Genomic DNA, 13,651 nt, shown 5'->3' with positions numbered 1-13,651 from the left:
ACATTTCACTAATTAGAAACAATCAGACAATCCTCAGCTATAAAAAATATCCAAGCAAGTGAAGACATGTTTTCAAATTCTGATTTTAAACTAAATTTCTTGTGTAGAATATCGTTAACTATGTTTAGTTAAAAAACTAAACATAGCTGATTATTAGTTACAATAGGTAAAAGGTAAAGGTTCCCCTTGCACATATGTGCTAATAGGTCCCAACTCTAGGGGGGAGTGCTTATCTCTGTTTCAAAGCCGAAGAGCATCCAAAGACTTCTCCGTGTTCATGTGGCTGGCATGATTAAACACCGAAGGCGCATGGAATGCTGTTACCTTCCCACCAAAAATGGTTCCTATTTTTCTACCTGCATTTTTACGTGCTTTTGAACTGCTAGGTTGACAGAAGCTGGGAAGGTTCAGTTGACAGAAGCTCACTCCATTACACGGCACTAGGGATTCGAACCGCCAAAATGCCGACCTTCTGATAGAAAAGCTCAGCATCTTAGCCAGTGAGCCACTGCATCCCTATGTTAGTTTCAATACTAGCAGCATTTCACTCTGTGAGAGAAAGAACCCTAAAGAGAAATCTTTAAAATTCTCACCCATAGCACTGCAGTATTGCATTTGCAATGTTACATAAAAATAAAAACATGATGCCAAAAATAGTAATGCACACAGGAGGGGAGGGCATTGTTGCCCCCTTCTGAATATAAAATTTAATTCTTGTTGTGATGCCTCCATTAACATGTTGTAATATTTAAATATTCCATATCTCAGCTTTCTTGAATTACTGTATTTTCTTATTAGGTGTGATATTGGCTCTACAGCATATGCATAAAACTCAATGCAACTATGCTTTGGATTATGAATTGTTTCCATACTACTGCATACTAAAGGCTACCTGATTACTATCTATGTCTTGAAGACTGTTCTGTGTACACATCACATCCATCACAAAGAAAACTGGGCAATCTCCCATGCATATTCCCAAGCAAACAGTGTTTATTTTATTGATTCAAGAACTGTGAACAACAGCACATCATTAAGCACATCTAATAGTGACAGATTGAAATATGGTAATTCTGTGGTACCTTGATACTCAACTGCTTTGGTCATCAATTTGGTACTTAATGCATTTTGAAAAGAAAATTTTGTCCTGGTACTCATTGTTTGTTTGGTACTCAACAGACTAGCTACAACTTGTCAGTGTCGGCTGTCTTGTGATTCACTACATTATTCCCTATGGGGAAAAAATGTTCAGTACTTACTGTTTTTGATATTCATTGTGCCTCTCAGAACCAATTAATGATGAGTACTGATGCATCACTGCACCATGATAATGCCCCTTTTTTGCTACAAAAAACTATCCCCTGTTTATATCACACTAAATTGCTGAGAAAGGCTAGTGTCACATACCAAATTCATTAGTTACAACTGAGTTTGGAGTTTTAGTTTTGACATCAAGAATCTTAACATGCTACTTTTTCCCATATGTATTTTTCTGAACATCCAGGGAAACATCTAAAATGTAGTGGATCAACCTTTTCCTCATGGTATCATCATGGCTGGGATGGAAAAGTCTCTCCAAAAAGTGGTGACCCATTTCATCACTTTTTCAGTACTGTTTTTGTTAGACATTCTTCCTTTGGAGCCAGTATCTTGATCATTTATACAGCATCAATATTCGTAAATGTGATATGGAAATGTTAAAAATGATTAAACAAAAGTCCCTCTCATTGTACATTGCCTTTGGTCTTTCACCATTTAACCAAGTTGCTCATTAGAGCATAAGAATCTAGACTCTACAGTACTAGTCAAAGATATAGCAGAAAATCTTTACAAAATATTTATTATTTCTATGACTAGCAGGAGTGATTGATTATCAGATTGCAGACTTCTTTACAAATAGTCAGGAAAACTTTTTTCTTAAAAAATATATTCAATATAATTCTGATGCATCATTCACATGGTTATGTGGTTTTGGGTGTTTGGGTGTGTGTGTGTGTGTGTGGTATATATTGGGTATATTTATTTATTTATTTAGTCATGGTTATGTAGTCTATATTGGAGGTAGTGACCCTTTGAGAGCTGTATGCAACAACATTTCATCTTAATGTATACCAATTGATGTACGTTCAAGTGACAATAAAGTTTGCTCTATTCTATTCTATTCTATTCTATTCCATTCCATTCCATTCCATTCCTGATAAGCAGATGGCAAGTCCATCCAGGGACCTTTGTACAGGTTTGTGTGCCAGGTTCTGCCCAACACTGGACCAGGAGACCTTCTTGCTCATAGTCACTTATTCCTTAGTCTATTTTCTGGTCCAATGCCTGTAATATACTGTACATAGGGCCACCTTTAAAGAATATCCAGAAATTACAACTGGTCCAGAATGCAGCAGCGTGTACAGCTTTGACCATAATTGGTGTAAGAGCTGCACTGGCTCCCAGTTTCTTTCTGGGTGCTGTTGAGGGGGCTGGTTATTACTCTTAAAGACCTGCATGGTACAGACCTTTCCCTGAGGATAGCTGCCTATTCTACCAGTCTGGATAGAGCAGCCTTGCTCCAAGTCTTTCCCTTAGATGTTGTCAACTAGTAAGATCTAGGTAGTAGGGGCTTCTGGTAGGGGCTTCCCCCATTTCCCAGGATCACAGAAACTCCCACTCTTCTAGCCTTCCAGACGACCTGGAAGAGCTAGCTTTTCCCTCAGTCAATGGTATCAGGTAAGGCTGGAGCCAAACATCTGCAATTATGTTTTGGTTGGGGAATGTTATTTGGTCTATTATGATTGTTTTCCTTTTTTGTATATTGGCTTTACTGTTATGTTGTATTTTCTCACTGTTTGGGAGTCCCCAGAGATTTGATGTATAAGATGGGTAGCCATACCTGTTTTTAAAGTTAATTAATTTAATTAAATTTAATTATATCAAATTCTCTTTACAGGTAGTCCTTGACTCGCAACCATACATTTAGTGACCCTTTGAAATTACAACAGCACTGGAAAAAGTGAATTTTGACCATTTTTCACCCTTGCAACCATTGCGGTATCTCCATGGTCATGTGATCAAGATTCGTTGGTTCATAATTATGATTGTTGCAATGTCCCAGAGTCACACGATCACCTTTTGCGACCTTGCAACAACCAACATCAATGGGGAAGCCGGATTCACTTAGCAACCATGTTACTAATTTAACAAGTGCAATGATTCACTTAACAACCATGGCAAGAAAGGTCATAAAATGGGGCAAAGCTCCTCGACAATTCTTTTCCTTTGCAACAGAAATGTTGGACCCAGTTGTGGTTGTAAGACAAGGACTACCTTCACTGTACATCAGCCACACCATATTCCCAAACACATTCATATTTTTTATCAGAACTCAATTACATTTTCAATAAACCTGTTTTATAAAAAAAAACATGTCCTTTTAGAGACCTTTCAGGATATTCCGCTCCAAGTTTTTAAAATATGCTTTAAAATAATACAATAAAATGCTTACTACTGCAAAAGAAAACAACTCCTGCCAGACATTGAAACCACAGCCCCTAATGTTTAACCACAACTACTGCCTGCCTATTTAATCACTGTTTGCAAAACACAATTCAGTAACCATCATTTTATTGTTTGCAGAAGTTTGCGTTTCTAAATTTCATGTTAAATAAACTTAAAATGTTACAGACACATTTATTTGAACATACAGTGTCCCTATCATAAATAAAATGGAAAAAATGCACCTTCCTTAACTAGTAAATTATTAAATACTATATATATTTTAAAAAGCTCTATAAAGCAAAACCAAGTTTTATACAAACAGATATATTTGAAAGCTGAACAACTATTCTAACAATGTCCGTTGTGTACTTAATGGAAGTATAGATGCTCCTAATAGTTGGAATTCCTACTTAATTCTATTTTTAAAAACAGAAATACTACATTCCGATCCCTATTTCCAGCTGTTCTACATTGATATATATTTTCAATGCTAAAATGTCAATAAGCATCTTTATAATTTATAATTCCTAGAAAGTAGTACCAGTGTCACAGTCTCAAAAATTAATGAATTCCATGAGTATTCATTTAATGATGTGCTTACCACCTTGATAAAGCCGCGTGCTACGTTTGGCGAAGAATGCCACTTTGCCATATATCTTATGACACTGTCCAATGTTAACTCAATACAAAAGATAAATGTTGCTGTGTTTCTAACATTTAGGTGCAAATTATCTATGAATGGGCTCAAGTCAGTTAAAATATTCTTAGGTGGAAGACTGGTCATCTACCTGATCCCTTGAACAATCATTAGCAGTCACAAGATATTCTAGGTCTGAGTAGAGAAAAGACAATTAAAAGTGAAATAGCATTTCAAAAGAAGAATATAATTGTTCAAGCAATCTATCAACCTGATTGATGATTATGTGCCACGAAGTCAGTGTGGAGTCTTAAAAATCTCATTGATTATCTCTAGCAGGATCTATCCTCAGCTTGGTCCTTCAGCTCTTTCATCTATTGGTATAGCGTTACCTCATGTTTCTCCACTAACTGTAATTATATCAGTCTTATATGCAAGGTGCTTTTGACCTAAAATTGTCTAAAATAGTCAAATCAAGTAAAAATGGAGAATTCTTAGCTGTCTACACATTATCACCTTATGTTCTAATCACTATGGACCTGACCCAATTAATTCAGGGCCCCACACACGAGGGTGGTCACACACTGGACCTTGTTTTTGTCTCTGGACAGTGGACGAGTGATCTGGGAATAGGGGATCTGGTTATTACACCCCTGTCATGGTCAGATCACTCATCTCTCCGGCTCGACTTCCCTGGCGCTACCCCCCACCGCGGGGAGGTGGAACCAGACTGTCCCAGATGGTTCCGCCCCAGGCGACTGATGGAACTGGATAGGTTCCAGACGGAGCTTGGGCCACTTCCTGTAGCCCTGACCCGCTCCCGGACGGAGGACCTAGTAGCCGCATGGAATAGGGCGGCTGCTGGGGCCTTGGACCGGGTAGCGCCTTTGCGGCCTCTCCTGCGGCAACGAACCAACCTGGCTCCTTGGTTTACCGAGGAGCTGAGGGTGATGAAACGCCACAAGAGACGCCTAGAAAGCAGGTGGAGGTCCTCACGCTCCGAATCTGACCAAACACAGGTAAGAGCCTATTTACGGACCTACCTCGTGGCACTGAGAGCGGCCAAACGTAGACACTGTGCCGCTCTTATTGCGTCTGCAGATAACTGCCCTGCCGCCCTGTTTCGGGTGACCCACTCCCTCCTATCACAGAGGCCGCGGGAAGCCCCTTTGCAGGGTAGAGCAGAGGAGTTTGGGGAATATCTGCAGGACAAAATCGCTCAGATCCGGAGTGGATGGGCCACCTTCAGTGGACCAGGGGAGATGTCAGAGGCAAATCTTGAGGTACCACGCTGGGAGGAGTTTGACTCTGTTGCCCCCGAGGATTTAGACAGGTTACGTGGGCAACTGCGAGCCACTACATGTTTATTGGACCCGTGTCCCTCCTGGCTTGTACTGGCATCCTGGGAGGTTACACGAGACTGGCTCCTGGGTCTTGTGAACGCTTCATTGGAGGAGGGGTCCTTACCGGCCGCCTTGAAAGAGGCGGTGGTGAGGCCCCTACTCAAGAAGCCTTCCCTGGACCCGGCGGAGCTAGCTAATTATCGTCCCATCTCCAACCTTCCCTTTTTAGCGAAGGTTGTAGAGAGTGTGGTGGCACAACAGTTCCCACGTCACCTGGAGGAAACCGACTATCTAGACCCGCGCCAGTCCGGCTTCCGGCCCGGTCATAGCACGGAGACAGCCTTGGTCGCGTTGGTGGATGATCTCTGGAGGGCCAGAGATAGGGGCTGTTCCTCTATCCTGGTCCTATTAGACCTATCAGCGGCCTTCGATACCATCGACCATGGTATCTTATTACGCCGGCTGGAGGGGGTGGGAGTAGGGAGCACCGTTTTGCGGTGGTTCTGCTCCTACCTCTCTGACCAGACGCAATGTGTATTGGCAGGGGAGCAGAGGTCGACCCTGAGGCCGCTCACTTGTGGGGTGCTGCAGGGGTCGGTCCTCTCGCCCCTCCTGTTCAACACACACGTGAAGCCGCTGGGAGAGATCATCCGTAGTTTTGGGGTTGGATACCATCTGTACGATGATGACACGCAGCTGTACATCTCCACCCCAAACCACCCCAACGAGGCCGTCGAAATGATGTCCTGGTGCTTGGAAGCCGTCCGGGTCTGGATGGGGGACAACAGACTCAGGCTCAACCCTTCCAAGACGGAGTGGCTGCGGCTACCGGCGCCCCGGTTCAACCAGTGGACTCCATCACTGGCCATAGGGGGCGAACAACTGCCCCCCGTGGAGCAGGCATGCAATTTGGGCGTCCTCCTTGATGCCCGGCTGTCGATGGATGTCCATGTGGCAGCCGTGGCGAGGGAGGCGTTCCATCAGGTTCGCCTGGTGCGCCAATTGCGCCCCCTATTGGACCGGGACGCCTTACGCACAGTCACTCATGCGCTGGTGACGTCTCATCTGGACTACTGCAACGCTCTCTACATGGGGCTCCCCTTGAGATGCACCTGAAGACTACAGCTAGTTCAGAATGCGGCCACGCGGGCTATCATGGGGAGGACCAGATACTCCCATATAACACCACTCCTGCACGAGCTGCACTGGCTGCCTGTGGTTTTTCGGGTGCGTTTCAAGGTGTTGGTTACCATCTTCAAAGCGCTTCATGGCACGGGACCTAGTTACCTGCGGGATCGCATCTCACCCCATACATCCCTGCGACCAATTCGCTCCCACAGGGAGGGACTTCTCCGGGTGCCGTCCACTAAGCAGTGTCAACGGACGGCGCCAAGGAGTAGAGCCTTCTCTGTGATGGGCCCAACCCTCTGGAATGACCTCCCCTCCGATATCAGAATTACTACCGACCTCCGCTCCTTCCGACAGAAACTTAAGACCCACCTGTTCCAATTAGCTGGCCTAGCTGATTTATAGTCCCACTTTCAACCTCCTGGCAAACATCTTATTTTGGGGTAGTTTTTAAGGGTAATTTTTAATTTTTTATTCAAATTTTAATCCATTATTGTACAGTGTATATCCTACCTCCTCCGTCTATCTATGTATATCTATATTTTTGTATCCACATTGTTTTTAATATGACTGTACACCGCCCCGAGTCCTGTCTAGGAAAGGGCGCAGTCTATAAATTAAAGTATTATTATTATTATTATTATTATTATTATTATTATTATTATTATTATTATTATTATTATTATTATTATTATTATTATTATTAACTGAATAAGACTAAACATATTAAGTGATAAGCCTGAATAGCAAAGATTTATAGATTCACACACCATTTCTTTCTAACTCTCTCTCTCTCTCTCTGTTTGTGTGTATGTGTGTATTTCATTAATAATTTTCAACAATTAAAAGCAGGAAAAAAACAATGAAATTATTATTATTAGTTTCCAAGATTTATTCAATTGGCCATATTATGTGAATCCTTAATAAATTTATCAGCTTATCCATCAGTACCCTAAACTTGATCAGAGCCAAAAACCAATGAAGAAGAGGTTCATCTCCCTCTCCATTCCATTCCTCACCTATCTTTTGCTACTATACATCTAATATCTACATCATATCTTCTCTCTATTCTGCCTTGTACATTTGATTTTTAATTTTAACATTTATTCTCCACTTCTAACAAAATATGTATATTCAACGTGGTACTATTCATAACCATTTGCTTCCGCTGAATGTATCTCCGTCTCCCTTCAGACTGCTACATGAAGCATTTATGAGATACTGATGAGATATCTCCTACACAAGCTTGCTGTCTTTCAGTAGACTTAGCCAAAGTTTTCTAATTCCCCCTAAAGAAAAGTATAATTTAATACTCACTTGTTTATTCTTTGTCTTGGTGATGGTATCCGAAATAGGTTTTTTCCTCTCTTTAACAGCTGTTTTAGAAAACAGTTCTTCAAATTCATGATAATCTATTGAAGGCTCTTCAATTTTTTCCCAAACAAGTGAAGCACTAGAATCTCTAAAGTTAAGCAAAAGACCTATGTAGGACAACATCAGACTGAATAGTCACAAAATGGTGGAATGAAAATAGATGAATTATCACTTTCATTGCTAAATTCATTTTTCCAACTGAAAATGTTCTACAAAAATATCGAAACATTCTGATTCATAAAAGAAATATGCGGCCAATATCCTGTATAATATATGAATAGTACTTTTCAGTAGGATTTATATTTGTACTAGAATAATAGGTATACATGCAATAATTTATATATTATCATGGTTATACTGAAGGTTGCTTACCATGATTATTGCAATAGTTGAGAAAAATAATAATACGTGGAATAGTAAACCAAAAATATAATTAAGGAGAGGAACAAAAAACATCCTCAGAAAATATAGCATGAACTTTACATAAAACGTTGCCTTATAATGATAACTATTAAGACTTTCTGTAATTTTAAATAAGCACCATCAACTAGTGCATAGCTCACAGATTATCTCTGAAAGAAATTCATATTGAGTAACAAGGATTTGTTTTATCCCAATTTTTTTGAGATTTTCCTAGCACATACCTTTATCCTTGATCCTATTCAAGAGAAAATTGATATAGGAGAGCTTGTCAACAGTTTATAAAAAATGGGAAAAGGGAATTGTGCACATAGTAGTAGATTAAGAATGGTCAGAAAGAAAGGGGAATCCAGATTAGTTCTCACTTCAGTTTCCAGTTTCTCCAAATATATATATATATATTCTGAATATATTCTAAAAATTAATCCATCATACCATGACCATATATAGAAACATCCATACCATGTAATAGCTTTATGTAGCCATATTAGGAGCTACAGTGTCCTTTTCACAGCCATTCACCCTCATCTTCAGACCTTTTCTCTTTATACATGATAAGTCTAGAACTTATTTTTAATTTGAAAGTAAAGAACATGTATAAATTAAGAACTGGGTGATTTGTCTGAAAATATGATTGGTTCTGTATTTTGCACAAGTTATATTGATTTGAGGGCACAAATTCCACTTAAATAATAGATGGGAGATTTACATTGCAGAAATGCCCAAAATCAACAAGAGACTCAAACAAATAGAAGGTATGAGATTCTATCATGTATGACCCGCATCTGAAACCTCCCTTCTAAGTAGCCTCACTGAAGTTGCTCTCCATCCCTTTAGAACAAGCCTGTGAATTTTTATTATTCAAAAGTCTAAAATAGAAAAAAGCTTTTTCTGCAAAGTGACACAATGATGCAAAGTTTGCAGTGGTGGGTTGCAGGCGGTACGCCAGTACGGGCGTAATGGTGCCTGCCAGGAGCACTGGGTACCATTCCGGTACAGTGTTCCGGAGGGCCCACCCGCCTGCCCAAGCTCCTTACCTGTATTTGAACTCTTTGGCGCTTCCACGCATGGAGCGTATAGCGCCTGTGCGATGCTACGCCAAGCAGCTGGAGCATCGTGGAGGCATTGTGGAGGTGTTGTGGAGGTAAGGACGCATGTGCATGTTGCACATGTGTGCGAACGTGCTGTGCGCGTGCATGTGGGGGATGCCGGGCCCTGTTGCACCATATAGGTTGCAACGGGATCCGGAACTCATCACTGAAAGTTTGGTATTACAAAGGCCTCTTAAAAAGTTTTTGATATACAAACTTTGGCATTATGAGGGCCTATAACACAGATTTTTTTCTTTGAGCTATAAAGAGCTTATAAAATAATAATCTTCTGAGCATGTGCAAATCGTCCTTTCCTTAAGATCACTTGGTCTTCTTGATGAGGAGAGTGAAATTCAAAAGCAGATCAGCTTATTCAATACCTGTCATTTCTTATTTGAAGGTAAACCACTGCCTCCTAAACTGAGCACCAGTTCTAAAACATGTAAACAGAACCCATCCTTGTTCACTCATACTAACTTCTAGCCATTCCAAACCATTTCTGCTTCTCTACTGTGGGCATAAATTCTTCTCCCCATATCAGTTTTCAAACTTGCTACCAGATGGACCTTTTGGATATTTTCAGACAAGTGATGGTAATAAGGGGATTTTTTTTTTGGTGAGGGGGGGGGGGGAGTTGTCCAGATTGTTCACGGAACAAGTCTATTATTGGTTCATTTCCAACCACCATCTGGGCATATGTTTAGCTCTACTAAAATTTAGCCATGTGCACATAAACCTCAGTTCACGATAGGTTATCTTCATATGACTGAAAAAACAGGTAAGAAAAAAATAACAAAGGAATCTAGTACTGAGGCATGATGGGTATGAACTGGTCCTTGAGAAAAACCAATATTCAAGGGGAAAAAATTCCAAATATACCCATGCTATTACATTTGATTAAGAAAGGATAATAATACATATTGCTGCATTGGAAAAAGATAAGTATATCCTGCCAAGAACTATGTGGTAAGACTATACCACAAGGTAAATATTCACCTTTAAAAATATTTAGGATACTATTTCTTCCTAGCATTGTTTCACAAAGGTTTAAAAACCAACACAATGAAAAAGCATTTTAAACTACAGTTCTGAATTTATAGTGCTACAGAAAGAACAATGTACAGACGAATGGCTTACTGTCTTTACAGTTCTAGAGAAATTCTGTTACGTTTCAAAAGCTTCAGACCAACGTTTTTAACGTATTGTTTACCTTTTATTATGAAGCTGGATTCTTGTCCAATAAAGAGGCTTCATGGGTCGAGAAGGTTCTATTGCATGCTTTCTGCTAGTTTTTTCCTGGTTAATTCCCATGACAAATAAACTGCTTGGCAAGGGAAGAGGAAGAAACCCAGACACTTGTGGAAGACTAGGAGCTGGGGGTGGTGGCATGCCTATTCCAGGCAGAGGAGGAGCTCCCACCCCAGGCAAAGGGGGTGGAGGAGGCAACCCTGTCAGTCCTTGCAGAGGGGGAGGAGGAGGAGGAGGTCCCCCCATACCTGGCCAAGGAGGTGGCGGAGGAGGGGATGGCACTCCCATGCCTGGCAAAGGGGGAGGAGGTGGTGGCACTCCCATGCCTGGCAATGGAGGGGGAGGAGGTGGCACTCCCATGCCTGGCAATGGGGGTGGGGGGGGTGGGGGTGGCACTCCCATACCTGGCAATGGAGGGGGTGGTGGCGGGGGTGGCACTCCCATGCCTGGCAATGGAGGGGGTGGCGGCGGGGGTGGCACTTCCATGCCTGGCAATGGAGGGGGTGGCGGCGGGGGTGGCACTCCCATGCCTGGCAATGGGGGTGGCGGAGGAGGGGGTGGCACTCCCATGCCTGGTAATGGGGGTGGCGGCGGAGGGGGTGGCACTATCCCTGGCAAAAAGGAAGTAACTGGTCCTGGCAATGGTGGAGGAGGTGGAATTCCAGTTACAGGAAAAGGTGGTAGAGATGAGATCTCGGTAGGTAGTCCAGCAGTAGGCAAAGGTGGCATAGAAGAGATGCTTGCAGGAGATAAAGAAGGGGTAGATGGCATCACGTCCATTCCTGCCAGACATGATGGGGATGTAGTCCTTTTGGTGGGGAACGATGGAGCAGAGGTTGGTACTATGTCAGATGAGGACCCTAAATATCCTGAGGCAGAGAGGGATGAGGAAGGCGACACTGATGAAGATAAAAATGGGCCACCTGCCCCAGGCAGGGAAATTCCAGTGTCAGCAGATAGAGGACCAGAAATGATGGGAGAAGATGAAGATGAGGAATGTTCATTCCATGTTGCAGTCTCCATACTCGGAGGAAGATGGGGAGCTGATGGCACAGATTCCCCTTGAAATAAACATGAAGTTTGTGGCGTTGTCAATTGTTCCTGGGAAGCATCCAGCTGTACTGAAATCCGTTTTGGTGACAGAACTAAAGCTATTTCAGAGCAAAAGGTGGATTGTGACTCAAGTGTTGGCAATGGCTGGGTTGGCTCTTGACCGGGATCCCCATTGAGGTGGGGAGGTGCTTGTGGCAGTGCACTGTCTGAAGGCATTATGTGTGTTAAACAATCATCTGTTGGAGATGTCTGCACAGATGTTGCAGTTATAGTTTTAACTAGAGCACACAATTCATGTTCTTGAAGAGCTATGTTAGGTAGTCCTTCATGAGTTGGCTGTTCGGTCTCATTCCACACGCTTCTGCTTGAAACCAACACCTCTGTTGCTGGAAATTGTTTCTCTAGCTCTGCAATTTTTGTTTTTAAATCCTGTATGGTTTGCTCCAGCCGCTTAATTTCATTTGCCCGCATTTCTGATTTCATTGTAACATTTTCCTAGGAAACAGGAAAGAAGAGTCAACATGGAGGAAGAAAATAAGACCTTTACATAAGACTTTTGCCTGATGCATACCGAGACTAACCATATAAAGATAATATATAGCCTATGAATATTTTAACACATTATAAAAGCCTTAATACTATTGAATGCTCAGAATGGGTTATATTTCACACTTTCATTTTAAAGATTTAGTCATATGCAACCTATAACATACAGTATAGATATATTATAGATAATATAATGTAACTATCTATGCTTAAGTATACCATTTCAGAATCCTGAATGTAACTTTATCTTTCCACAATGCCTGTGCATGTGCATGTTTTACCCAGTTCTTCCAGATCTTTGATTCTTTCCAATCCAATTAAATGTTGAAAAGAAATTACCCGAAGAGGTATCCATCCTATTCTTTTAGCACTCCAAAATTAAATGGAAGGGAATTAAAATTGCTGGGGTTAGGAAAGCTGGAAAAAGAATAATTTCAAAAATAATCAAGGTTTGGCCAAGGGCAGCCAAAAAAATATATCTAAAAATGCTTCTCTATTACATCCCTATGGAAGAAACACTTGAGAAGCAGCTTAGAATGGTGTTGACTGCTCTTTTCTCAACCCTTCTGTCTTCCTGATCATATGACCTTGAATGGAGATGATGTTAAAGAATTCCATAATAGCAATAGCAATAACACTTAGACCTATATACTGCTTTACAGTGCTTTACAGCCCTCTCTAAGCAGTTTACAGAGTTAGCATATTGAGCCCAACAATCTGGGTCCTCGTTTTACACACCTCGAAAGGATGGAAGGCTGAGTCAACCTTGAGCCTGGTGGTGGGATTTGAACTTCCAAATTGCAGTCAGCTGGCAGTCAGCAGAAATAGCCCACAGTACTGCACTCTAACCACTGTGCCACCATGGCTCAATTCCATAAGCCATTTGGAAGCTGCTTTTACTAGTTTATGTCTCAATGTATGTACTTTTTAAAGTTTCATTTTGCAAGAATAAGGACTAATAGCTTATGCTATTAAAACAGTTTAATTGGGAATGTATTTAATTTGAAGAAAGTTAAACCACATCCACCCGAAATTAAGTCACAATATCAGAACAACATATGTAATGCAATTTGTCTTTGGTGTTTAGCTGAAACTGATTTCACCAAGTTTAATAAGTAGTACCAATGCACAAACATTAACTATCAAATTTGGGAAGAGTATAAAGGAAAAGACCTGCATTGCCCCTCCATAAAGGCGTAGCTGATTTTGTCTGATTAACATTGCTGCATTAGCTATTTGGGATTAATCCCATGGAGCAAATAACAGGCTACAAGAATGCTAAAATAAGCCTGTGTTTACCACTGGAGCCACTTTGATTTGGGATG

At 41.4% G+C, this 13,651-nt stretch overlaps 1 protein-coding gene across 8 annotated transcripts in view; it reads right to left on the bottom strand.

Annotated features, from left to right (window-relative positions):
- The window catches only part of FMN2 (formin 2), a 199,895-nt gene that overhangs the window by 122,875 nt on the left and 63,369 nt on the right, over window positions 1-13,651 (bottom strand). For all 8 annotated transcript variants that reach the window (XR_014174411.1, XM_081941726.1, XM_081941730.1 and 5 more), the window contains 2 exons: window positions 10,690-12,275; window positions 7,912-8,056 (listed from right to left, as the gene is read on the bottom strand). Coding sequence is in view for 7 of the 8 variants with exons in the window: in XM_081941726.1 (XP_081797852.1) it covers window positions 7,912-8,056; window positions 10,690-12,275 (1,731 nt within the window). In the remaining variant the exon portion in view is untranslated. The remainder of the gene's footprint in view (window positions 1-7,911; window positions 8,057-10,689; window positions 12,276-13,651) is intronic.

This window comes from Natrix helvetica, assembly GCF_964273705.1.
Source record: "Natrix helvetica genome assembly, chromosome: 2".
In the NCBI taxonomy this organism is placed as follows: Eukaryota; Metazoa; Chordata; class Lepidosauria; order Squamata; family Natricidae; genus Natrix; species Natrix helvetica.
This window is presented reverse-complemented; position numbering and strand designations above follow the sequence as displayed.